At 37.4% G+C, this 27745-nt stretch overlaps 2 protein-coding genes across 3 annotated transcripts; both read right to left on the bottom strand.

The window, feature by feature from the left end:
• Nucleotides 1-7633: 7633 nt before the first annotated feature.
• Nucleotides 7634-18125, bottom strand: trim8b (tripartite motif containing 8b). The gene is made up of 6 exons (XM_027140577.2): nt 16131-18125; nt 11353-11448; nt 10939-11172; nt 10015-10046; nt 9809-9924; nt 7634-9670 (listed from the first exon to the last, which is right to left on the bottom strand). Exons 1-6 carry the CDS (start codon nt 16701-16703, stop codon nt 9027-9029), a joined length of 1695 nt encoding a protein of 564 aa, XP_026996378.1. The 5' UTR covers nt 16704-18125; the 3' UTR covers nt 7634-9026.
• Nucleotides 18126-19588: 1463 nt separating this feature from the next.
• mfsd13a (major facilitator superfamily domain containing 13A) lies at nt 19589-26309 on the bottom strand. Of its 2 annotated transcripts, none has more exons than XM_027140508.2 (9): nt 26144-26309; nt 23778-24042; nt 23586-23665; nt 22980-23432; nt 22167-22287; nt 21967-22063; nt 21539-21710; nt 20990-21183; nt 19589-20769 (listed from the first exon to the last, which is right to left on the bottom strand). In XM_027140508.2, exons 2-9 carry the CDS (start codon nt 23940-23942, stop codon nt 20528-20530), a joined length of 1524 nt encoding a protein of 507 aa, XP_026996309.1. In that variant the 5' UTR covers nt 23943-24042; nt 26144-26309; the 3' UTR covers nt 19589-20527. The 2 variants fall into 2 exon arrangements, with proteins under 2 accessions (XP_026996309.1, XP_047673713.1); XM_047817757.1 differs by lacking the exon at nt 26144-26309 and adding an exon at nt 25968-25987.
• Nucleotides 26310-27745: the final 1436 nt, after the last annotated feature.

Below are 27745 nucleotides of genomic sequence, written 5' to 3'. Positions count from 1 at the left end.
ATCCTTTCAGTATCTGCCTCTCTGAGACAGGCAATTAGACAAGCCGCCCTACATCCCTGTGCATCCTTGCTAGCAAGCCAGAATTCTTATCTGGAGCCTTTTCCTTCCATCTGCCCCTGAAACAAGCAAGAAGGAAGAGTCTGATAGTGCGCTACCCCTTCCGAACTCTGCTCATTGAAGAAAAGGCCCTCTTGTTATTCTGTCTGTGGTGTAAATGTCCTGAAGTGAGGCTGTTTTTGATGGATAGAGTCTAAGATTTTCTAGATATGTATCGCTCCTGAGTCAAGGGATTGCTGCTTGGGGAAAAGGTATTTTGGGAGAAAATATACATAAACAAGAATGAAGCTGGATTTTATGATCGTGCCACATGTTTTACTTTAGTAAGTCTAAAACAACTAAAAGTACATTATTGCATAACTATCAATTATTCATTCAAAGTTAATTAAATAATTAATGATCAATAATCATCATTCCAATATATTTCTCACTGCACCTGCCTAACCAAATTAGACATGGCCCAGTTGTTTTAGAGGAGAATTTGTATTCAAATACAAGTCAAATCTCTTACTGAGCATCAGATTACCATGAGTATGGCATATTCTACACAGTGGAGCTGAGCATCACAACCCCACCCACCCCCGCCCACCCCAAAAAAAACTTTAAAATGTTGCCGTTTAAAGATCTGGATTTAAAATATTGAACTACATACACTATACGTTTCATATGATGTATTCACTGTGTTCTGACATCAGACAGCAAAGTTTACAGAGGGCTATTGTCAGGACCAAGAAACATTCTCAAAGAATAATAGCGCAACTGTAATCAATTATATATATATATATATATATATATATATATATATATATATATATATATATATATATATATATATATATAATAGACATGCTTTGACATTACAAGGCTACACCTTTGATTTAAGTCTGTGGTTGATAGATGGCTTAATTATAAATCCCTCGTATTAATTATAACTCTATAATGTTGCCATATTGTTGTAGAGATGCACACTTTTGGACTGTCAGAAGTTTATTCATATGGACACCAGTAATAAAGACAGAAAATAACAAAAGTACAGATGGTCATATATAATTATTTTGCACTTCAGCATGTGTTTATGTGCTTGAGCAATTGCTCAATATAAATATTTTTGTAAATATTAAGTAATAAATAGAATTTAATTGAATGGATATGAAAAGCTTGCATCGAGTAAAGGAAAATAAGCTTAGCATTGCACACTGCTTCGATTGTATCATCCATTTATTTCCCTTTTTCAGCTCTTGATGTTTGCTTAGGCAAAGTACACTAATGCAAAGTAAAACCATCTTCGAACACACGCCACATGTATCAGTCTGTTTTACAAATATTTAACACAAAGCACAATATTTTATTTGCATTTTCAACATTAAACATCCTACAAGTAAATTAGTGTGGGATTCTTCAGTTCACTAGCTAATTATTGAATTACTGACGGTTTTATTTCAGCATCGCTGTTACTTTGAAATACACCATGTCGTTTACATTATAATATGTACTTCTAAAAAAAAAAATCATTCAATATTTTGGTAAAGCAGACTATAGACTGAATTGTCATTTGTTAGCTACATTAGCCAGGTTTGATACTGCTGTGATTAATAGTTTTTTGTCATTTAAATTCAGCTTTTATTTTACATATAGTGATGTAAAGAAGTCCATAAAAAAAAGGAGATGGGATTTAACAGGAAAAACTGGATAAGAACACACCACACATAACAAGACTGCAGTAGTCTGTTCAAGAAAGGTGAGCAACAGGGTGCAAGATTACAAATTTGCAGAAATTCAATGAAAAAGCCAATATATTAATATGCTTCTATCATAAAAGTACCTAGTAGATCACATTCATTTAGAATCAAGAGTTATTCACTTTATATATAGTCTATTAATATGGGTCAGGTCTAAGTAAATTAAAATGTAATGAATAAAACCTCACTTTTATTCCCTTTCTTTCAAAAAGGCACTGATCCACTAAAGCAAGCCAGCAATAATTAAATGAATTAGCATAAAGTTTACAGTTGTTACAGTTCAGTCTGCATATTGACTAGGATGTCTATTTTAGGTGGTTCTCAGATCAGTAGTAGAAAAGTCAAAACTTGATGTAATTCTGTTGTGGGATTATTTTCTGTTTTTTCATGATTATATGACGAAAGATAAGTATAAAACGGCTCTATTTTCCGACGCCGTCCTTTTCATCTGAACACATGCCCCTTTAGTCTGATGCTTTGGCATGTAATTATGCATGTTAAATTCAGACTTATTAGACATTTAGATTTGTTGCATTAAATTGCAGAATGTCTTGATTTTAACTTCCTGATATATTGTATAATCAATCCAATCCAAATGGATATCTGAAAAAGAACCTGCAAGCATAATTTTTATGCAAAAAAAAAGTATTCTTTTTTTTAAAGTAGAAGCTGATAACATAATAATATGTTTTAAAATTTCATACCTTTACAGGTGGAAAAAAAAAAAAACACTTACTGCATATGTTAGTTTCATCTCTGTGGCCATTACATGCAGTATGTAACCATGGAAACTCAGCGGCACCTGGTTACGCTTTTAGAAGTTCATTAAAAGGTCTCATTAATTTATTACTGCATGGTAATCAAGATTTCACTGTGTTTCTTCTCGTCACTTCTATTACAAATATCAATACCATGAGAAATATATATACCTCCTAAATTATTCCTTTATTACACTAGGAGGGAATATATACATTGTTCTCGTATAGGCTCTATAAGAAAAAACACATCTTTGATTTATTGAATGATCATGGCTAATAAATAAATTTCTTTTTGTGTTCAGTTGAAGACCAATACAATTTGCATGGCGTTAATAGATGCGTATCCTGGCTTCACTTTGAGCACTCACACCTCTGTTATTGACTGCTATTAAGATGCTGGCTGTCAGAGGGGTGCAGTGGAGGAGACATAATTATGCACCTCAACCAGACACAAAGGGCCCAACACCCACACTGCTGCCTTCTGCACCATACGGTCAGGAAACTCTCCTGTAGTATGCATTTCCATGAATGATGCACCATTTCCAATATGTCTAAAAACAGTAATGATATTATTAACATGGAAATGTTTAAAGTATGCCAAAACCAGTTTTCTATGGTGTGCAAATATGAACAAGTTAGTTTCCATGACAGTTCCTCTTGTGAGATTGCGAGTATGTGTGTGGGGCATATCAAAAAGGAACAGTTTTGTTTTTTTTCAACCCTATTTACAGTATCTTTGTACTGGGAGTTGGGCAGCTGTTCTACATGTGCTGTTTTATAGGGCTGTGCTGCCTCTGCTTCTGCCAAACTGTACGTTTCACTTCTTTCCACCTATCAGAGCTCATGCAACAGTGGAAGACAAACCAGCAGAGCAATCAGGTTTCATGTCTAATGAGGTAACAGATTTGAGGTTCTTGTAGCTTTATAACATTCAAACTAATGTTATAAGTAATTACTTACACTACTGGAAAATAATGGGTCATTCTTAACATCTTATTGTGAGGCTTCATCTAAAAATTTCACAGCTACACATGTAAGCCTTTACAGTATTTAAACAGATACACGCTGTTTCTCCATGTTTGACTCAACACTTTATAATGCAACAACATGAAAGACAATTTCCTCTTGTTTCCCAAATGAGACAGGGGCAGGGATGATAAATAGAAAGAGATTACTAAATACTGAAAAAGAAGAAAGGGAGCAGAGGCAACACCCAGAGTGGCTGGCAGGTGTGTGTGACAGCTCAGTGGGCCCTGAGAGGATAGGGGGAGGGTTGAGTGTTGAATTACAGGGTTCCCAGCATCTCCATTGACACACAGGGGAAGGAGATGATGATCATCAGGATCAGATATTATATGATATTATATGTAACAGAAAATAACCACCAAATGTTTATTCTGGTCATTACAATGAGTAACTCGATTGTATTAGAATTAATGGCACATCTGTGTCTGACCGATCCATGCAGCAATTTTCCATTGTGTGCATTGCTATTTAAAAAAAGCAAACTCATATAGGGACAAACCAAGATGTAAGACCAAAAGGTGTTAAATGGCATATTGGTCTGTGTAGCATTCTTATCTCCCATGACTGAATGAAATATAGATTTACTGAATTAGAATGATTGCATCCTGCATACTGTAGAACTCAATACTGAGCTCAATCAATGAGAAGGCCACTTTAGCAATAAATGCTAAAACTACAAAACAAAATGTGGTATGTACTAAATGATGAAGGGAAAATTAAATTCTGTATCTTTGTTTTCTGAAGTATTACTTTGCATCTGTGTGAATTTTTATGATTGTATCTTAAGTAGTAAATTCGCCTGCTAACTAACATTCATTGTAGGCTGCAATAATCTACATCATGCACTAAGATACACATTTTCTTTGTTCAGATTGGTGCAATTGCATAATATGTTGAATGAGTAGGTTGAGCTTATTTTAGTAACCTAAAGAAATAAAGTAAATAAGTAAAGTAAATGTGATGAGCACCATTGACTCTGTGCCTTTTCTTATCATGCTTTGTGGTAGTATATTTATTTTTGTGGTCTTACTGTGCAAAATCAGTTAGAAAGTTCTCTTTATATGCTGCAGGATTTCAGTAAATCTGTGCAAAGATTTACTGTGCAAAATGATATCTTTGCATTGGAGCAGGCACCTGACTGCCGATGAATTGCGCACCATCACGGAGTACAACACTGAAGGCCATTAGAGAATAGAAAATGAGAAATAAGACACCTCAGATTAGCTGCTGCCTGATGATGATAATGATCATGATAATGATAATGATGTGGAGTTGGTGGAAGAAGAAGAAGAGGAGGAGAGAGAGACAGCATTATTTTCAATTGAGTAAATCTGTTGCAGGTGTTACATTGCGTCTTACATTTAATTGTAGGACTGCATTTTTTTTACCTTGTCTTTTTAAATATTGAACATTAGTCATCTTATTAAATATACATACATTTGTTTGCCAACATTCAATTATACATTGTTCTACTCCTGTTTCTATTAGGTAATATATTAAATTAAATACAGAATATGCTGTATACATAAATACAGAAAAATGTGCATAAATGAAAGGTGTTTCAATTTATTGTCAGAGCATAATTTCTTTTTGAAGTATTTGGTGATTTGGACAATTGATTATATTAGGAGTTCTTTTGATAAATAACTAAATAAATAAAGTTTTCCTCCCTACAAGAAATACATTCCGATCGATAATACTACTACTGAAATACAAATCTGTTTAAAAATCCTATTACATCCATTGCAGCTGTGTTGTGGAATTTCTCTGGTGGTACACGTGAACTATATGAAATTTTAAAGGTTAGACTGCTTGTGAGATTATAGATGTTGAATGTGGCTGTGTTTCACTGTTGCTATGGCTGTTCGGATTCACTCTCATACAGTATGTAGCCCAGAGAAGAGCAGATTATGTGGCCGAAAACTAGGCCAACGACGCCAAAAGAAATTTGCACACTTGAATGTGTGAAACAGATGTAATCACTTGTCTGTAGTAATCACTTGTTTAAACTTCTCTCCTTGAAAATCATTAACTATGACTAAAGGTTTACTCTTCTATCTGAGAAAAAAAAGCTGCTGTTTTCAGTCTGTCTCACAGCGATGACTGAGCCGGCGTGTGGGGGTCGGCGCTGTGGCATGACGAGGCCGATTATTTAGAGGGCAGCTTCTAATGGTTTTCTTTCTCCCCAGAGTTGAAAATAACCTCACTGACACCTCCACAAATTCATTCATATGAAGGGGAAAGCAACCAGCCCATGGCTTCCTCTCCTTCACACACATGCATACACATCAGGAGACAGAGTTGAGATAAATTTAGTGGCACCAGAGACAGTATCTTCTGAAACATAACCAAAGCAATTTCAAATAGGCAGGCAGGCACACACACACACACACACACACACACACACACACACACACACACACACACACACACACACACACACACACACAAACTCCCTCCCCCACATTTTTTGGGAACTAGAAAAGGGCTGCACACAGGCAGAGCAGTGGGGAGTTTCACTGAACAGCAGAACAGTAGAGGCCAGGGTCTCAAGTAGCCAGCTATACATTGTGAAAAGAGCACACAGCCCTGTACTCACTGCTGTCAAAAAAGATCAATAAGCGAATACATTTTGAGCCATGTGGGAGACATTGCAAGCCATTAAGGGGATCTTTAAAAGTCTCTGTGGGCCGCTTCCTTCTCATAAGTACAACTAAAAGCATTAAAAAAGCATATGAACTGCCAACACATACAAAGACTATGTCTAAATCAGCCAGGCAGTGCTATTAAATCTATTTTTCTATTTATTATCTATTTTATGATAAATCTATTTTATTTTCACTCAATAAATAACACTAAGAATAATGATTAGTAGCGGAGGGTGAGAAAACATTCAATTTCGCCAATATATAAATTGAATGTGAGATCTGAGCTACAGACATTACTGATGACAAAAAGCTTCTCATTACATACAATAACGAGTTGTTTTCCAGCACCTGATAGAAGCAGTATCTGTGTTTACAGATACCGAGATCTCTTACACACTCTCTCTGTCCACCCACCGGACCAGTATAATTTTACTAAGATTAGCATTGGATAATGTCCTGCTGAGGAGGTGGATTTTCTACTCTGGTCTGCTCTTCCCTTTACTCCTGTAAAATTACAGTAAATTCTTTGCCTTGTGATGTTCCCAAAATGCCATAGCTGCTTGTTGGTTTTGGTTTTCCCTAAAAAGAGAAGCCTAGATGTAAAGGGAAGAAACCTACTCCGATGTCATTCAAAGACTGTTGAAAGAGCAAAACATTTTTTAACAGCCTAATTACACAGGCAGCTCGACGTGAGAGACAGACACTTATAGTCCGTAGCCACTAAAGTCACTGGCCCACTTTTTAGCTGTTTGCTTTTAGTCTTTGATGTGGCGCAAACAATAATCCGGGCTTTACTACAGTACCATATTGTACCTCTGATTACATGGATAGAGCAAAAATAAGTAGGTCAATATATTTTAATATAAATGTAAGACTGGCTATTTGCTTTAAATTTGCTATAAATAAAAAAAGTCACACTTGGGATAATTCAGCCAGTCTCTCAAGGGGGCAACTCTCTCATCCTGAACCCAGCCTGTTGACCCCCATCAAGTCAATGCCTTTCATTTAATTGGTGGTCAAAAATGTAGGATTTGTCTCAGGCCTAGGCATTATGCACAGCAGGCCTGCTCTTAGTTATATCTTAAGGGAATAGTTCACCGAGTCAGGAGGTCAAAACCAATGTTTCCAGAAGTATCTTCTTTCTTTACTGATGAACTACAGTGACAGTTGTTTGTCTTATCATCCACATACTTGTCCTCTTTACCCTTCCCATCTTGTAGGCTGTTTTTTAAATGCTGAACTGTGACACACATCCTCAATCACCCATTATGTCAAAACACAACTATGTCTTGCTCAATATTGCACTGAATAATAAGTTACACTAATTTCCCCCCAGTCACTGAAAAACAAGGTGTAAAGTAAAAGCATGCCACAGTGTACAAAATAAAGGTGAGGTTTAAAACCATTTTAAGACATTATTGAAATTACTATTTATTTGGAAAAAAAAAAGTTATTTCCCAGTTACAAGTCTTCTGCTTTACTTGACAAAATATTTACAAAAGAAAAAACAACATACTTTTTAACCAGATTCTTGCCTCCGTCTCTTGAGATTCATTGGTCAGTGCTTGTCATTACAGAATATTATTTATTATTAAAAAAAAAAAGAACCTTCCCTGTTTCAAAGTCTTTTTATATTTCTTGCAGTTTTATTATTTTACTACAAGTGCTCAGAAACTTGTTCCCACATGCAATCAATAACAAACAGGAAGCCAGATATTCTTTGATTGGTGCCAGTAATGACATGATTCAGGAGAAAGAAGAACTGTATTGCTAATAAATGGAGAGGAATGTACTTCCAAAGTTCCTTCAGATTTTTTTTTTTTTTGAAAAATCAGGTCCAAATAACTCTGGATCAACACATAAGTTAAAGAGGAGTAATAGAATGTGAAACCAAAATTCATCCTGGGTTTCACAAAGTTAAAAAGGTATTTTTTTGTGTGGCAGCACTGTCTGTGTGGATCCATGTTGGGCAGTTGCTCAAAGCCTGGACATCTAGTCGCAGCCGTAACAAGAAATCACACGACAAGCAGGGCATTTCCATCGAGAGACTCTCAATAGGGAAGTATGCACAAATCAAAAAACATAACCATGAAAATAATATTGCATCATTAAAATTTCCTCTCTTTTCCCTCTAAAAAATACAAAATCTCCTGTTACATATACAAGTAACCCAAACTTATACAAATAAGTATACCTTTCTCTTATGAAAAAAAAAAAATCCAACACTGAAGACATTCCATCTTCTGCTAAATGATAAACATAGAAGATTGTAAAAATTTCAAAATATTTTGCTCATACAAGAATTGACTCACTGATTAAAATGACTACTTATGTGAAATAAGTAGGCAAATAAAATATAGTGAGTTATAATAGTGTGAATGGTAAGAATGACCTTTTCTTGCTAACTGTATATTTCAATAAGAGCTGGCTGTTGAATTGAATACAGTAAACCATCATTTAAATGATTAGGAGCTCACACAAAATTGCAGCATTACTGATGATTAACCATTTACCATACTGTTCTTTTGTCCATTTTGGAAAATGGTTAGTATTATTCTGTTGTATTAAGTAGCAACGCAAGTTAAGGGAACATCTTTAGTTCCTACGTGCAAAGTTATGCTTCACTTTGTAACATTTACTGTTTTAAGAACTTAGACATTGGACCTAAAGAACATTAAATGACTGATCCAACTTATGTACAAAAAAAAAATGAAAAGAAAAGATTCCCACTCGTTCACGTTCCCACAGCTTAAAAACCTAGCCGATCATGTGACTGACAGCAGTCACTGGAGCTGGGGTTAACTGGTGACGTAATGCTTGCTGGAAGACTGACTGTAGAGGCCGTAGAAGTCAGGATGCCTGTGTGGCTGTGAGGCATCTATCCAGTCCCGCATGGACAGACTCTGGAGAGACTGAGACATCGCAGGTGTAGAGGGGAGGGGCTGATGGGAGTACTCCTGTGAGCTCACTGGCCATGCGAAGGAACTGGATCGAGGGTATGGTGGATGCCCTCTTGGGTTAGACACTGAGGGCACACCCGAGCAGTAGCAGTTATCCACTGTGCACATTAGAATCTTGCGTCCTCCATACTGAGGCAGCTGTGAAGTGCTGCTATTTGGATAATGAGAGTGTGGAAAAACAGAACCAGAGTGGTGCATGGACTGAGAACTGGTCGCAGCACTGCTGTTTCCTACAGAGTTGCAAGGCCCCAGAGCATGCTGGGAGGACTGGCCCTCACTTGTGGAGGAACCTGGAGCTGGAGTCAGACTCAGGCATGGTTGTTTAGCAGTAGGACCAGAGGAAGAAGAGGAAGACTCCATAAAACTAGAACCAGCCTTACTGCTGCCCCCAGCATCAGAGAAAGCCACCGAGTGCCTGCGTTTCTCTGCACATAGATAGGCTGGAATAGTCTGGAAGAAGTTTGCAGGAGCGCTAAAAGGAGCTAAGACAAAAGAAGGGAAAATAAAAATGGCATTAGCAGAGATCACATCTAATTAAAATCTGATGAAAAACTTTCTTTTAATATGTATTAAATGAAAAAAGCATTAGGTAAATGCAGTGATTATTATTTTATATGTACCTTCAAGCATTTTGCACAGGTTTTTCTCCCTCTTTGAGATTTCAGAGAGAAACAGCTTAGAATTGAGGCTGCCCACTTTGTAAGAGGGTAAGGTATTGCCAATATATGACTGCGACCTGTGGGAAAACAGTGTGTGTCAGACTCACATGTGTATAAACTGGAACTTTGAGACACTGATTTGATATGACAAGAACAGCAAGACTTACCTATCCATTAAGATTTTTACAGATTTTGTATTCTAAAAAGGAAAAAGAACAGCACAAAATGTTAGTGCTCACATGCCAGTGCTTAGACTTACTAAGACTTACAAAAAATGAATGAACATTTTTTTAAGTTTTGGGGGAAAATTGAACACGACTTCTGAGGTTAATGATGGTAATGAGGAACTGTGATGAGCTGCCATAAAGTCCAATGACATCACTGTATCACTGTGTAAAAGTCACAGAGTTCTGTGACATTTCTGGGGGAAGTGTGTTATCCATTAGTTAACCATAAACACTCATGAGGCTGGGCAGCTCAGAAACAATAAGACATCCTATTTTAGAATTTGTAGAATGTTTGCAGAACTATTCTTTCCACAAAAATGGCAGCACATATACAACGGATATAAAAAGTCTACAAAAAAAAAAAAAAAAAAAAAAAAAAAAAAAATTTTTATAGCCTCGTTGTAAAAATGTAACCTATAAAAATTAAGTGAAAAACAGTCTGAAAGATTTTAGGGAAAATTAAAAAAGTTACAATAATCTGGTTGCAAAAGTGTATAAGTGTGACCTTCCCTAAAGTCATGCTTTATGAAGCACCTTTCGAATTTATCATATCATTTATGTAATAATTATTTAGGCATCAGGAAATATGTAAACATAAGGCTTTAAAAAATATTTCACATTATGAACTTGTAGGTCAGAACCATATTATACTGGGCTATCAAGAGACTGTATGTTGGCTGTATGTTAAAGCTGACGATCAGAATGAATCCGATTTCACTCTCCTCAGGTTCACTGTGGAATCAAGGCTATTTTTCCCTTTACCAACAGTCATATAAAGGAAATGAATGTCCTGAAATGAATAATCAACCTATATAAAAAGTACACTTTAATAATAAGGTAATATTTCTTGATTTCTTGAGTCACCCTCATAAATTTGATGTCCTCTGCCTTATCGGACACCATCTGGATGGAGCTGAGGAGTTTCTTGGCCTCTTGGCGTTTCTGGTTGAGCTGCAGGACCTGGGTAGAGTTCTCCTGACAGAATTTGGTATGAGCCTGATCGAGCACCTCCAGCGTCTTCCCCAAGTCCTCCTCTAGCAACTGCTGCATCTTCTGATACTGTAGCTGTACCTCCTCTTTCAGATGCTGCACCTTTTCCTGTAATATTCATTCAAGTAACTGACTATCTGGCTGCTGGCTTACATGGCAGTGTTAATTAGAAAATTATTAAAGGTAAACTGGATTATCTATCAAATGCACATGGATTATGCACAAGGTTTATCAGGGAAACCAGCATATATTGGAAATTAGTGCAAGTATTTTGAAACAGAAACACACCTCTACAAGACACTTGTCTGACTCTAGTTTGTAGAGCTGCTCTTCTATGTCTTGAACTCTGTCTTCAATCCGGTCCTGCTGCTTCATCAACGTTTGCTATAGAAACAGAATGAGTCATAACTTTAAAATAAAGCACCTTAAAATAAATCTGGCTGCTACTAAAATATCTAATGAGACCCCAACAGCAAGGACATACTGAAAATGTGGAATTATGGCACTTCTCGTGTATAAGCCAGACAGTATTAAGTTGCTTAGTTAAGACATTAAAGAATAAATTTATCAAGAATTTTCCAGTCTGATCCAGTTTGGATGCAGTTTAAACCCCATCAGCACATAATAGAAGTTGAATCTTAATTAATTTCCTGTTAATATTCAATCCTATATAAATCAGAAACACAATAACCGATGGGCCTTTAACACTTGAACAAATGTCAGTGGTAACAACAATAAAACATTAAATGAGTCTAAATTAAATGCTTGATGCAAGAGAGCCCCAAAAGAGAAGGTAGAGGTGCTGTCATGGTAACAAAGCTGGGTTTTTTTAAAAATTTGTATTTGTTTTTTTTTTTTTACTTTAGCTGCTTTTTTTAAAATGTGTATTCAGCAGGTGAATATCAGGCGTGGGGGGGGGGGCTTATAGAAAGCAAAGAGGACAGAAAAGAAATAGAAGAAACACATTTATTTCACACTATCATCCCCCATTTTGTCTTTGTCGGCCTGCATGTCAGAGACAAATAGCTGTGACCCTCGCTGTGTGCATACTGGAGCAAAGCTCTGTAATGAATGCAAGCTGGCTGGCAGATAAAAATGCTTGCATACAGTACAAACCTAAACCACACCATGCAGCTGATGATTTAAAGCTCCCGAATCAGACCAGTGTCTAGTTCACATGACACCATGAAGCTTTTCTTTAAAACATTTTTCTGTATTTATAAACCCTGATTGTGCTGTAGCAAATTCCCAAAGCAGTGCCTCCACACATACACACATCAGTAATCGTTCAACTCAGCCTTGCAACTCTGCAGACACTCAGACACAGCCAGATGCACTCACTGACCTAACAACGATATGCATGGATTTTGAATCCCAGAAATGGGCCACATATCGTGGTCCAGACATGATCTCTGCATCTTGTCAAATTTTAATGATATTGGATATGGGTGTATCCAGCCACAAACTAAATAAGACAAACAGTTGGGGTAATTGAATGCCCATAACCATCTCAGCAGCCAATAAATCATACAAGGCTCTCTTTCTCAACCTTCCCAAGGTAAGAATGTACGGTTAGGATACAAGATTGTAATGCATTAATAATTACATTTACATTATCAGTTGAGAGCCTGATCTTTAGAAAACAAATAATGGACTTTTACCGTGCATAGAAGATCCAGCGAAATTTAAACTTACAAAACTGAGAAAATTACAAACGTCGGTAAAAGAGCAGACATTACAAGGGTAAACATTGTCAGCACAGAGTGATGGGTCCTGGAGTGATAGGGATCAAATATTCAATGTGACCACTACTGATAACAAGTGCCTCAGTACACAATGAACCAGATCCGTCATTGTCAATCACTCCATACAAACACTATACTCTACAGATTAGGTCTGTATTTAATGTCAGTCTGCATTTCAGTTCAAATGTTAGATAAATATTTAAGGCAAGGAATGTTTCTGTATGCAGACTTTGCTAATGTAAGTGCTTAAACTGATTTTAAGGATGGCCCATTCAGATTCCCATGTCTCAGAGTGCCAACATTTTCTTGAGTGACTGAAATTAGTTTTTTTTCAATAATGTTTAGCGCAGTGCTTTAAACAACAAACACATGCCTTTAAATCCCAAAAAACATTGAGGTAAAAATGCATAAGAAGACCTTTTTTTTCCCTTTTGCTGTCAACTAAAACAATGATATAGAAAAATGTTGATGGTAATCATAAAGTTTAGTATAATGACAACATATCAATGCATAAATAGTGCTCACTGTTGTTATCAAATATGGCTTTCGTCCTCATTACTGAGCTTATAAGAAGTGTGTATACATTATAACTGTAAAGGATGCAAATTATTGTATAGCACATGATTACAATTAATTGTATGCACAATTTAATCTGATAACAATATATACTAATTTCAAGTCATGAAGTCTTAGCAATATGTAAAAAGGATGAAGCCAAGACCATCGTGCTTTTAATTAGCAATTTTGTTGAATCAATAAAATAATGTCAATGTTTTATTTCATTTGATGTGCTCAGCTCTAAAGAAAACATGCCTGTAGTTTAAGAGATAACTCATGCAATGCATCTACTCCATGCAAAAATAAATAAATAAACCTTACGGTGGACATTACAGGGATAACACACTTAACTATTTGTCATATTTATGTATACCCTTCAAATGCATACCACATATTTAACCCACAACAAGATTTTCAGGGTGACAAATTGTTGTACAACCATGTTAGACTCTTCACTTAAGCTGAATCATGCAAGAAAATGAACTTATTCCCAAGGTCAATTCTGTGCATAAATGAGACCCACCCCTGTTTCAGCAACTCCACCCTGCACATACATATCCCACACAACTTTTCAAGAAGCGTGAAAGTCTGCTATATCTGTGGTCTGAATACTAACCTCGTCAGTTTTTAAACGAACTCCTTACTATGTGGATGCAACTAATAATGCAACCAGTTTATGAAGTCTTACAAGTGCAATAGTTTATTAATATGCTGCCTAATTGCACAATGATGTTTTTTTCTGACGGCTTTTTTAAAATAACTGTGTAAACTAGTGCTACCTCAGAATATCTCCTTTTAAAAACTACTTATAAATGCTTTTTGAATGGGGTGAATATGACAGTTTATTTTAACATGCTGTGTTTTTATATGAAGCCACATAAAGCATCCTTCATGAAGCCAGATATCAAATAGACTGGGGACTAATAAAGGACATAAAACAGTGCAAATTAATATCCGACTACTATAATAAATTAAACCGTGAACAAATATTAATGCTTCATCCACAACAAGGTGGTCAGAATTCTAGTTATCTACAAAACAATTCACATTCATGTTCTCTAAACAATAATGTAATAACGAGTGAAATCTATGACCTAATTGTAGTGACTGATGAGTTCAGGCTGCTGCCAGAAGCCTATGGGGGAACGTAATATTGCACGGTGGTATTGCCATCCCTTTCTCTAGGGGGAGTGGGGGTAGGGCATACAGAATCACTGTTGTCTGAGGACAACATCAAGGTCAGGGTGAACAGAGCAGACTCATCCATACCTTCAGGTACAGCTAGTCTCTCTGTCTTTTGCCCCAAGTAGAATGATTAGCATTGTCCATAAAATCTCCCAAATCTCACGTTTAAAAGTCTACGCAATGCAAAACGATGCCTTTTTAAACACAAAATGTCCACTAGGCTTATTCACACAGGTCTATTCATCAGATGGCCAACCAACCATCAGACTTTACACTAATAAATCTGAGCTAATTATATAAACACAAAAAGCCTGCCAATTATATTCTAACACCTATAGAAAAGCAAGAACTGTTAGAAGTAAACAAGATTCAAATGAGGTTTTCCCCCCTTCATCTGTGCCACTAAAAATAAGGCTCCTCATTTAATCCTTCAGTGGCAACCCACCACCCCCCCTCCCTGCCCCAAATGCCAAGCAAGGATGCACCTGGTCCAGAGAGATAAGACCAGAGGAGAACTCTGGGAGTGTTTCACAGTTTAGCCCTACTGGAAATCACTCATATGGAACCAAAAAGGAGAGAAGGACTGGGGAGCCTGGCCTGGAACATTGATAAAACTCTCCTCAGATTGATGGGTCATGGCATAAAGCTCTAAAATGACCAAATAAAACTTGATGGTTGTTAAAAAAAACAAAAACAGACAGCTAGGATAACTGGTAGGTAATAACACTGTTATACTGTTACTTTTTAACAAGCTTACAATCAATCAAATCAGAAAGACTCACTAGAGCCTCTTGATCTTGAGTTGAGGTGTAAACTACATAAAATGCTCATTTTTAATTAAAGTAGTAACCAACCGAATCCAGTATAAACATACTCGGATTTCTCATGCCAGCTGATCGTATGATAATTCCTTAATTCACCCAAACAACAATGCAGGACTTTCTAGTCATAACATCTAATCAGAATTGATCACCATCTGATTAATGTTATGGATATAAACAAATTAATAAATGCATTATGCAGACTGAATAGTTAACAGGTTCTAAACAGATACAAATACAGATATGAAAGAGTAACTCTCTGATAAGGTTTGTGGGGATTCAAATGAGGTTGTTCGTTTGTTTATATTTTGGGGAACTGAACCAACTGAATCCTTTAGATAACACAAACAAGTCAGAATTTACAGGAGATGTTAACAATTGTTGGTAACAATGTTCACCTCTGGTAGTTCCCCCTCCCCTAGTGTTTTATATGGGCATATGGGTAGGGGATAAGTAAGAAGATTAGTATTATTATTATTATTATTATTATTATTATTATTATTATTATACCACTTCAGGCCACACCCATTTGAGACCAATTCAGATACAGAGCACTTTTTTGGTCATTAAATAGATACAGAACAAGATAATGACATTGAGTTACACATATAATTATCTTGCCTTTCCACTTGGCTGTTCACCTAAAGGACACATATGTTAATATCAGCTATAAACCTGTGCACTGATCAGAAAACAAGAACTAACAACCAAGAGTTTTGTTTGCCAGTCAGTGTTGGTTAGGTGTTTGCGATCTTACCCGGATGTCATTGCGACGCAGCTCTACATCGCAGACGGCGTGTCCGTGATGTGGCGCACATCTGGCCACACAGCAGTAGTGGCACACAGCAGCGTGCTCGGCCTCGCAGTGGTACAGTCGGTACTCGTGGTGCAGCGGGCAGCTCCATGCTCGTGCCTCGGCTGCCTCCACTAACAAGTGTCCGGCGTTGGATGAGGGCTGCTGCAAGTGCGTCTGTACGTGTGACTGGCAGCATGGCGCCTTGCATCTCAGACACACTTTCTGAGCAGGCATTGGTGGCCCTCGACGACACAGGATGCAGTGCAGCACACTTGGAGTTTTCTCTATGTTAAGTGCGTTGAACTTTTCTACGATGTTCGACAGCTTGTGGTTTTTCTCCAGAGCTGGTTTCTGGCTGTAGGCGTTGTTGCATTCCGGACACCGGACCATAGCCGCTTCCTTGGCCCAGGCTTCGTTTATACAAACGCGGCAAAAGTTGTGCTTGCATGGCAGCTGAACCGGCTCCGAAAACACATGCAGACAGATCGGGCATATGAGCTCTTCTTCAAGACAATTCTTCCAGGTTTCGGCCATTTCGAGTCGATCTCGTCTACAGATTCGTGTTAGTGACGCGTAAAAGGTGCAGACTGAGAAGTTTATAAAGATGCACAGACGTCAGACCACGACTCCTATAAACCCATCCAGACAAAACCTGCTCCTGCTTCATCTAGTGGACGATAACCATTGTGTACAACCGGTGTGTCTTAAGGCCTACTTTCGGAGACATGAATGTTTGTGTAAAAGCGCAGCACTGCTTAAGATCAATGAGGAGACATGATGCCACCTTCTATCACCAAAGTCTCACTAATCCGTGCATGTTCTATGCGTTAAGTGTGTTTCTTCTCCTCAAGCGAACTTATCTACATTGTGCTTCCATTTACCAATGTATAATCAGTCTTTTTTAGTAAAAGTGACTCTTAAATCATGTGTGTTTTGATAATGAACAGACAGACTGACACAGATCTGCTGACACATCTGAATGATATGCCTTGGCAGTTCCTCCCTTTAGTAGGTGAAGGTACGTTTATGGGCCTTTTCAGCGCAGCTTGAAAAGACTTTTGACTTGTTCGTGGAAGGCTATTTTTATAACCCTACCATCAACGATCAACTAGGATTGGTATTTTGGACAGGATCATGACCGCGTATCCAAATAAGATCTCTGTGATATATTAACACCGACCAGTGCTACTGTCTCCAGTGCGTCATACTTTACATTACAATCTAGTTTCACCATTAAAATCTACTGGGTTACTTTCATTTTAGTCTAAATGTCCTAGAAACAATATCCTAGCATTAGCTTCTCAAAAAAAAAAACACTAAGTAAGAGCACAGTATTGGTCTTGGGTATAAAAAACAGGAACGACCGGTCGCTTCGCTTTTTCTTTGCCAAAACAGACCACAAAAGGTTTAAAGGCTTACCAAGCAATGGAAAGATCTGCCATATCCAGCTAGCGTGTGGTCTGAACAGCTACAACATGAACCTAGTTTGATATCAGATCCTTACTGCTAGACAAAACCGTGTTTCCTTTATCTGTATCCGGTCGAAGCGAATAAACACAATGTAACCAGTTCCGAAATCTTCTGAGCGGTGCTTTACATGTTAAAGGGAACGACGCCGTGATGTCCTCGTTATTCACTCCTGTCATCTGCCATCTTGTGTTCCTCTTTAAAAATGAAAAAAGAAAACGTCCCTTTGCTAAAAGCAGCTTCTCGCCTTTACTGTCCACAAGGCGTCAAACGCGTAATGTAACACTGCACATTTCCTCCAATCTGTCCTGGCTGTAGAGTCCTGAGGTTGTTCCTCTGTGGATCAGACGTCCTATCTCACCATGGTAGAATTTAGGATTTCTCACTAGCTATATAGACGGCCTTTGATGAGGGAAGGAATGCAGGAACAGAATTGAGTTTCAACACACCTCTCTCTCTCTCTCTCTCTCTCTCTCTCTCTCTCTCTCTCTGTGTGTGTGTGTGTGTGTGTGTGTGTGTGTGTGTGTGTGTGTGTGTGTGTGTGTGTGTGTGTGTGTGTGTGTGTGTGTGTGTGTGTGTGTGTGTGTGTGTGTCGTTCTCAGTACACACACACTGTTCCCTCCTCCCAAGCGGTCCGACAGACACGTGATCTGTCACCGCGCTGATACATAAAGAGGCGTGGCTTAAACAGGAAGTAGAATTTTTTAAAGGGACAAACAGAAATGAAATGAATCTTGTACACCAAGAAATAATCTGAAATATGGCAATACGAGATCGTCATTGCATCTCAAATGAGAATATTATTTACATTTCCAGCATTTTTCAAACGCCCTTATATCCAGAGTGACTTACATTATCTCATTTGTATACAACACCTGAGCAATTGAGGGTTAAGGGCCTTGCTCAAGGGCCCAACAGTGGCAGCTTGGTGAACCTGGGATTTGAACTCACAACCTTTTGATTGGGAGCCCAACACCTTACCCACTATTCTACCACACGGCCCTATTAACCCTTTCTAGGTATTGATGTATACCTAACAATCCTCCCACTACCGTCTCGCTACCATCCACATCACCATTTACCAAGATAAAAATGTAAAACTACTCCACTTTTTATTTATTTAACTTCTTAACTGATTCAGAATGGGAAAAGTCACTTTCAGCATGTTGAGATACGCAGCGGGTGACAAGAAGTAGGAGTGAATTTAACTGAAAAGTTCCTCCTTCCAGAGCACACGCAGGACCCCATTAACTGTGAAATAATTTTCATTGACATCCTCCAAAATAATCCAACTACTCCAATATTAGTCTCAGCAATTAAATGTTTACAGGAATTTTTTATTTACTGGAGTCACTTATCTTTTTGTTGAAATTTTCCATTAACAGAACACAATAGTGTTAACATAAAAAAAAGACAATTATTTAAATAATAATAACAAACATTAAGGTCAACTCTAATTAAGGCAAATGTGAAATAAATATATAAATGAATAAAAATCATGGCCCCCACTATTTAAGGGCCTGGGATCATTTTTTCCTGTATCTGAGAGGAATTGGGACTGCTTTATTTCCAAAGGATCTAATTTAAATTAGGACTATATTATACCCGAAAGGAAATTATACATTAAATAAGAAAGTATATGCTTTACACAAAAAAACATACTCGGTCAAAAAGCACAGATAATTTAAGACAATTAATCATCCCATCCCACCAGATAACACGTGCTATGAAAAAACCTTTTGTAGTTCATGATTATTGCACTGTGTTCCAGGTCACTGAGGTAAATGTTTAAATGAACAACATATGAGCATTTCATGAAAAAAATAAAACAGAAGTATTATTTATATTAGATGTCAGGAAGTGTTAAAAAGAATATAAATCCAAAAGTGAGTCTGCTTACAGAAAGCATTTGATTTCAAAATGAATTAATTCAACAAATAAGAGATCAAGAATTAATAAGTGAAGCAACACAAGTATCTTTATTTTCTGCTGAGTACTGATATGAAGGAATGAACCATTACTAAGAACAACAGAGACATCAATAATCATTAAAACATCAGTAATGTCAAATTTCCTGAGTTACAATGCATCTCCTTCAACACAAAACAATAAAAACATCAAAAAGGGAAATATCAGTCACTTAAAAATACCGACAAAGACAGTACTGTAAAGATTCTTTTTCAATACATTTTCCAAGCTAGTACATTATTTGTATAAATCGGGGTCTTAAAAAATGAAGCATATTTGAAAATGGCAGTTTAAAAAATAAAAAATATACAAAAAAGTACTCTCATCTTTAGAAATTTACTTGTTTAACTGGTATTTCAGGGGTAATTAGTGTAAAATGCTAGGTAAAAAAATATTTTTATTATTCAAAAAGAAAAGTACACAACAAATATGAGGGGGAAATAAACCTTTCTTGACTTAGCGTACGACTAAAATTTCCTGTGACCAAAAAACTGGTACAATTTAATCAATGAAAACACCACAGAGGCTCATGCAGTTTATATCCACTGGACCTGAGCTGTTATTAAGTTCTCCCAGAAATGAGATTAGCACAGTATAAAATGCAAAATAAATACGTAAACAGCCTGTTTTATTTTTTTACAGAAAAAGATGAAAGCTGAGTAGGTAAATCAATAATACTATTGTGCAGTCAAAAGGGGTAGAAATATTACCGTCCTATATGGTCCCACACCACATGATTGTTTTAAGACTTCGTATTTGGTCCCTAGGTCATTTAGTTTATAAATATAGACATGCAGATGATTTCTCACCATAAGAAAATAGGCTAGTTTCCCAATGATTTCATTTTCATACTGTCCCTTTGTAAGCAACACCAGCCTCCATCCTGAGTCTGTGAGAGTTATTGAAGAATGGAGTGGGCAGAATTAGATGGCCTTCACATCAATGAGTTGTTGAGCACCCTGCCTTCTGGCTTTAATGCCTCGTAATCGGTGACCGTGGAGGGTGAAGCGGGACCAAGCTAGTAGCTGCAACAGGGCACAGGTGATGGGCACAAACACCAGCAGGTAAAAGCAGCCCTGGCGCAGTGGCAGAGAGCTCTCTGGGCCTGAAACATCTACAGCTGGCACTGAGTCTTTAAGAGGACCCCTGTCAAAGATGTCATACCCTAGAGAACATTTGGAAAAAAGATATGACTTTAAACACACAGGTGAACTGCAAACCTTTAAGTATTCTTCCTCTTGAATAGTTGCACATTGTGTTGTTTACAGCATAGTTGGGGGATTATTGCTTTATAGCCCATGCTTACAAAGTAAGATGTATATAGGGTTTTTTGTAGTTTTTCACTATTCAGATCAAATCTGTCCATTGAACACATTCATACAGACCTGTATACACACACAGCAGCCAGGTGCCAATAAGTGGAGCGAAGGTCTGGCCGGGTTTTGTTACCAAAGCAACCATACCAAACAACAGTGCAGAGGCTGCTTGCTGTCGCCGGTTCAACACAAAGTCCTCATCAACAAGGTCTGTGATCACCAGATTTAACAGCTTACAAGTCCCTTCAGTAAACACTCGATTACTGGAAAAAAAAAAATTATTCATACCGTTTACTGGATTTAGTAGTGACTTAGAAAGTACGACTATGCTTTCAGCAATATTTATAAACATAAAAAAAGAATTTATATTCTATGATCATTATAATGTGTGTACTAATATGTTGATAATAATAAATGGTTTGAGTATTATGGAATATTATTCAGTGCAATTCTTAGGTTACAAGAGAATACAAATCAAGCACACGGATCAAATAAATAAAACATACCTATGCTAAAAATAAGTAGATTTATTGAAGACATTAAAGGTCCATGTTTAGTGAAAAACAAATGCTTTGTTAAGACATGTTTGTGTATTCCAGTCTAATTTTGAGCTCTTACCTGGCAATAAATAAGCAAAGTAGGTAGACCTGGTCTGCTCCTGCAAGCAGCATCGCTATACTAAGGCCCAATTTCAAAAGAAAGAGGCCACGAACAACCTGGTAGACACCTAGTTTTTGGCTTAATGTCAGAAAGTAAAGGTTGTTGACATGGGGAGCTATGTAAGAGATGCCTGTGATTTTGAAGAGAAAGAGATGTATCACACTAATGCATTGTGTTTGTCATGCATATTTGTGAAATGCAATGGACATGACCACTCAAACAGTCACTTTCAATGTTCATTCTTTAAAATACAGTAGTGAATGGTTAGTAATTAAAAACCCATAGGTACAGTAATACAGCAAATTCTATTCATAAACTAAAGACTTATGTATAGAATAGGAATTAGGCTTTTGGAATAATGTTCCACAAGGGTTGAATGCTCTTACCTAGCAGAAAGGAGCCAGTGGAGGCAGATATGCGGTCTGATAAGAGGTGCTCCAGAAACAGAGGGAAGAAGTTGCTATTGAAATGGCAGTGAAATACCTGTGGATGAATAAAGCACTATGTGGCAAGGACTGAAAGTTTTCAAATATGTATTTAGGAATAGACAAAAACACATACTCATGAGTCCTAAAACAATAAATACCTGCACCAGATTCATTGAAACAAACCACATAAAATTTCTGTGGCGAGAAAGTTGCTTCAGATACTCTCCAAGAGTGATGGGCTTTTCACTCGGAGCAAGAGGAGCCTGGCCAACAGACAATCTGTGAAAAAACGGAATGAGAGTTACTGTATAAAAATGAGAGTTGGAGGTTGGTAGTGGATTGAAAAGGCATTTTCAATCTCTTGTGCTCACACAAAAATACTGGGACAGATTTGCAATCTGAGAAGCCTTTCTTGTTTACTTGGCTGTGAGGCAGACCGAGTCCTGTTGTTACATCTTTTTTTAACACTTTAAGAAGATATAGCTCACACTTTTATTAAACCACATGAGCAACCTATAAAACCTATGGCAATAACAGAGGTCAGTAAAGTAACAGAAACAGTAGAGCAATGCAATGATTGTGCTCAGTATTAAAAGTGTAAAACCAAACAGTTACCGTGGAAAATTTTAGGTTGGGGAAAAAGCCATATTCTATAAATGTAGAGTACATTAACTTGGAATATTTCTACTTTTCAAACCTTCCTAAATACTGTTTTACTAACTGGATATTCTTAAAATACCAGGTGTTCTTAAAAAGAGGACTCTCAAAAAAAGGTCTCTCAAAAGTTTTGACTATTTATAAGAAAGAAGATAACATATAATAACTGATAATGGCAGGTTGTGATTTCCAACACTCAAAGAGAATAAAAAATATTATGGACCCCTGACTAGTCTTCATTGATAGAACTTTAAAAAATATTTTCTATTAATCAAATTTGCTGAACAAACGCAAATATAAAAAAGTGAACATACTCTTTGAGAAAGTCCCCTTCTGCATTCTTGCGCGATTGGACTTCATTTCGGAACCTATGGCGCAGAATTCGAGATACCACAGCAAAGCCCAGCACTGACAGGGTGGCCAGTGCTACACAAAAAATCCTGAATGACATAAAGTCATCTTTGTCCCAAAAGGAGTAGGACAGGAACACTGAGAGTGATCCTAGTGCGCTGAACAGGGAGCTGTGGAAGTTCAGGCGTGTGCGTTCGTCTGCGCACACGGCCAGGTCAGCCAGCAGGGCGTTGTGGTTGAGGTCCACCAGTGTGAGGAAACCATCGTAAAGGCACAGGCAGATGAGAAACTGCAGACCAGGGTGGGCCCAGGCCACCCAGAAGGACAGGAAGGAAAGAGCAAAAAGTGGCCCATTCCTGGAAAGAGACTGAAGACGTTTCAACACCACTTCAGGTGAAGATATCTGAGATCCAGACCTGTTTGGTCAAAGACATACACATAAAGCTCGATTAGTAATAAAACAAAACAGCTGTCCACCATATAACATTTCTTCTACTATTATTTTAAATGTTTAGTTGTACTCAAAATTTTGGCTTTATCTAGTTTAGAGAGAAGAAGTGGGTGCTTACTGAGGGGTGCTTAGAAAGGAGCGGTCACTTAACCAGCCAAAGAGAGGGTCATTGAGGCTGTTCCATATCAGGAACACAGTCTGTGTGAGCAACACAGAAACACTTAATGACCATATGACTCATCTAGGTATAAATGAATGCGTATGCTTTATGCATATGGCTGCATGAGCAACAGAACAAACTATAACTCACCTCTCCCACCCAGAAGGAAAGTTTGTCTATCTTGTAAACAGACACAAAAGTGTCCACATAATAAAGCAGGAAGACATTATGAAGAATGGAGACAAAAAGGGCCAGGGAGCCATACAGCACAGCTGTGGAGACACCCAGGCAACACTTCCACTCCCTCATTTCCATCTCTTTTTACATTCTCCTGCTCCACCTCTGCTTTTCCTCAACCAGCAGAGTTTGTCTCAGTCCACAAACCAGAATGTGGTCATCGTCCTACACAGGAATCCTGTAAAAAAACAAACAAAAAAAAAACATAAAGTGCCTTAGCTTAGATAAATGACACTTTTAAATGCAACTTTACTGTTAGCTTTCATAATCATCTTAAATTATATATTGATATATTGTATAAACAGCAACCTGTAGTCATAAGCTTGGTTTACACTGTATGATTTCCAGCCTGATTTTTATCACAGCCACAAATCTCATATAATAAATGAATTCTTTCATCATGACTTGAGATTTAGTCTAAGAAGGCATAATGTGACACACTACATTGCCACTCAAGCCAAAGACAAAAATCCTTAAAAAAAAGCCAATAGGAAATTGAGTCTACATTACCTCAAGTATTATAAGTAAGTACCTTATATTCTGTACAAGTGCAGATGATGCGCATTGATAGAATAAAGTGAAAGTAAATTTATATATATATAGAATTCTTTTTTTATTTGAGTGTTATCCCAGTTTGTTACAGACCTCTGTGAAGATTTTGTTGAGATCATATTATACAGTGTGACAATAATATGTAAAGGCTGCTGTAATTGCACAGAGTAGTCAAACTAAAAAAAACTCAAACTAAAATCAAATATTAGGTTTACAGTGAAAATATTATTAATACAAATAAACACTGGCATCTACACAGAAAGATTAAAATAAACTCATGAAAGTTATCCAAAAGCAATAATTACTAGTGGTTGGGGTTAAGAAAGGATCAAGAATTTCTCAGGGCTAGAATCAGTGTTTGTGTCGAGTTAGTCTGTGGCAGTGTGACAATAATCTTAAAAGGCAACTGTAATAGCTAAGATTGCACATGACAGAGATATTGCATCTGAAATGAAGTAGTCTAATATTTATTTATACACACACACACACACACACACACACACACACACACACACACACACCAGCATCTCAGGTGCATCCTGTTCAAATATATCACAAGAGCTCAAAGTGCAGTGTTAAGTAAATTAACCTAATACAAGTTATTCTCATGATGCATGTACGATTCTTCACAATACACACAACATTTACACTAAGCGAGGCAAAAACCTGACACACCACTGGAGTGTGATTATTAGCTATAGGCTCATATTGAGGGTTTAAAAATCATACTTTCGGCCCAGTTCAAATCAGATCATAACTAATGTTAGTGAACTTCTTATTCCTGGTGTGTGTCCCATCTGATATAAGCAGTAAAGCAAAACCACTGGCTTCTCGTCACTGCATGCACAGAGATATTTATCTCATCTCTTTGAACAGGTGGCTTCTCTTTTACTGCTGTATTACAAACCCATATCTGATTCACACTGAGATCAACAGTCAGACAGTAATGTAATACGGTAACAGGTTCCCACACCTGTATCCTATGACTTACAGCAAATATAACGCACCCTGCCATCATTACTGACGTCTTACACATAGTTTAATGTGAACATTGAAGTGTCAGCAATAAATGAAGTGCTTTCATACGAAGGCTAGCTAACACATTCCAGTCTCCACAAGTCACACAATCGGAGCTGTGTGCAATTATTCATCAATTACTCATGCAATTATTCATCAACAGGTTTAATGATCTAAAAACTGGTTAAAGATAAGGAAAACTAGTACCTGTAAACCTTAGATTAACTACCTAACGTTAACTTAGATAGAGATCCTGCCTCAGTTAACATTGCTAATCAGGCGCAACATGCTAGCTAGTTAAAAACAATAACCAGCATTTTTACCCATAATCGAAACGAGTGACTCCACTAACAAAACCTTTTTATATTAATTTATCGGTTTATTTATTTTCCACCACAAGATGATTATTTGGACGTAAAAACCTGCAGTGTCTGACGCAAAAAAAGGTTTAGTTAGCACGCTAACTAGTCATAGCTAGTCATTTCTGACTTTCCCCAAGCACCAAGCCTGTATAAAAATGTATAATATTCGTACTAGTATGGCTAGTTTAGTCGGTAAACGCCAGAAACCTCGGTAAACTTCCTGTATACGTGCTGTTTAAGCTTTCATTTTACCCAAGGCAACGTGTTCCTTTCACAAACTGCCAGCTGGCAAGTAATAACAACGTCTTATTAGCTTTTACCATTTCCTATTAATCATGAAATACCTACCATGCGTAGACAAGGTCTTTGTTGCTGCGAGGGTGGAACAAATAAAGCTGCCCTAAAGAACCCGATTCCTATTTTGCCTTACAGTGTACAGTCATGGAAAAACTCAGTTTAAGCATCTGTTATGTGTGAGAGGAGATTTGTGACGTATAAAAACCCTCTCCCTAATCTTTAGAACACTTCCTCTTTCTTTTCATCCGGATTCTCTCTTCATCTACACTGCACTCCTTATTAAAAAATAAACAAACAAACAAACAAATAAATAAATATCAAATGTCAGGTTAACAGTGAAAGTGTTATTCATAAAGATTGCTGTTCAATGCTTTTAACTTATGCATTAGTTGATGCTTATGAAAGATTTCCAAAAGCAATAATTACTTGTTGGTGTTGAGAAAGGATCAGGGATTTTTCAGGGCTTGGGTTAGGGTTTGTGTAGAGTTAGTCTTGGGCTAGGGTCAGGGTTTGTGTAGAGTTAGTCTTGGGCTAGGGTCAGGGTTTGTGGAGAGTTAGTCTGGGGCTAGGGTCAGGGTTTGTGGAGAGTTAGTCTGGGGCTAGGGTCAGGGTTTGTAAAGAGTTAGTCTTGGGCTAGGGTCAGGGTTTGTATAGAGTTAGTCTTGGGCTAGGGTCAGGGTTTGTAAAGAGTTAGTCTTGGGCTAGGGTCAGGGTTTGTATAGAGTTAGTCTTGGGCTAGGGTCAGGGTTTGTAAAGAGTTAGTCTTGGGCTAGGGTCAGGGTTTGTAAAGAGTTAGTCTTGGGCTAGGGTCAGGGTTTGTAAAGAGTTAGTCTTGGGCTAGGGTCAGGGTTTGTTAAGAGTTAGTCTTGGGCTAGGGTCAGGGTTTGTTAAGAGTTAGTCTTGGGCTAGGGTCAGGGTTTGTGTAGGGTTAGTCTTGGGCTAGGGTTTGTGTAGAGTTAGTCTTGGGCTAGAGTCAGGGTTTGTGTAGTATTAAGGTTTGGATTACAGTCAGTTATTACTGAGTCAGTCAGTCACAACAGGACATTTTTAAGAGATGAGAGCAATAATCTTGAGAGAAAAATATAAATGCAGTATTGGTGACCTTCAGAATTCTAAGGAAATCACAGGTATTCGTGTTTGATTTCAGGGCAGTTAATACAGATAATTAATATACTCTAAGCTGTTTTCAATTCAATTCAAATTTATTTGTATAGCGCTTTTAACGATTAACACTGTCTCAAAGCAGCTTTACAGAACATAAACATAGAACATAAGGGTAATAATATAATATATAATATAATATAATAAGGTTAATGAATAATATAAAGATTAATACAATACAAAAAATTCAAGATGAATATTAGATATATTTAAATGTGTTTGTATTTATCCCCAATGAGCAAGTCTGAGGTGACTCAGGCAGCAGTGGTGAGGAAAAACTCCCTTAGATGGTAAAGGAAGAACTCAGGAACCAGACTCAAAGGGAAACCTCATCCTCATATGGGTGACACCAGAGGGTGTGATTATAAATATACAGTCTGATAAATGTACTGATGAGGAGATTGTTGTCCTCAAAGACCACATGCAGTTGGCGTCTCCTCTTTAGTATAGCAGAGTCTTACTGGTAGCTGGTAGATCTCTAGATGCCTCAGG

This window comes from Tachysurus fulvidraco, chromosome 8, assembly GCF_022655615.1.
Source record: "Tachysurus fulvidraco isolate hzauxx_2018 chromosome 8, HZAU_PFXX_2.0, whole genome shotgun sequence".
Lineage (NCBI taxonomy): Eukaryota > Metazoa > Chordata > Actinopteri > Siluriformes > Bagridae > Tachysurus > Tachysurus fulvidraco.
The sequence above is the reverse complement of the archived record's forward strand: the minus strand, read 5'-3'. Positions and strand labels throughout refer to the sequence as shown.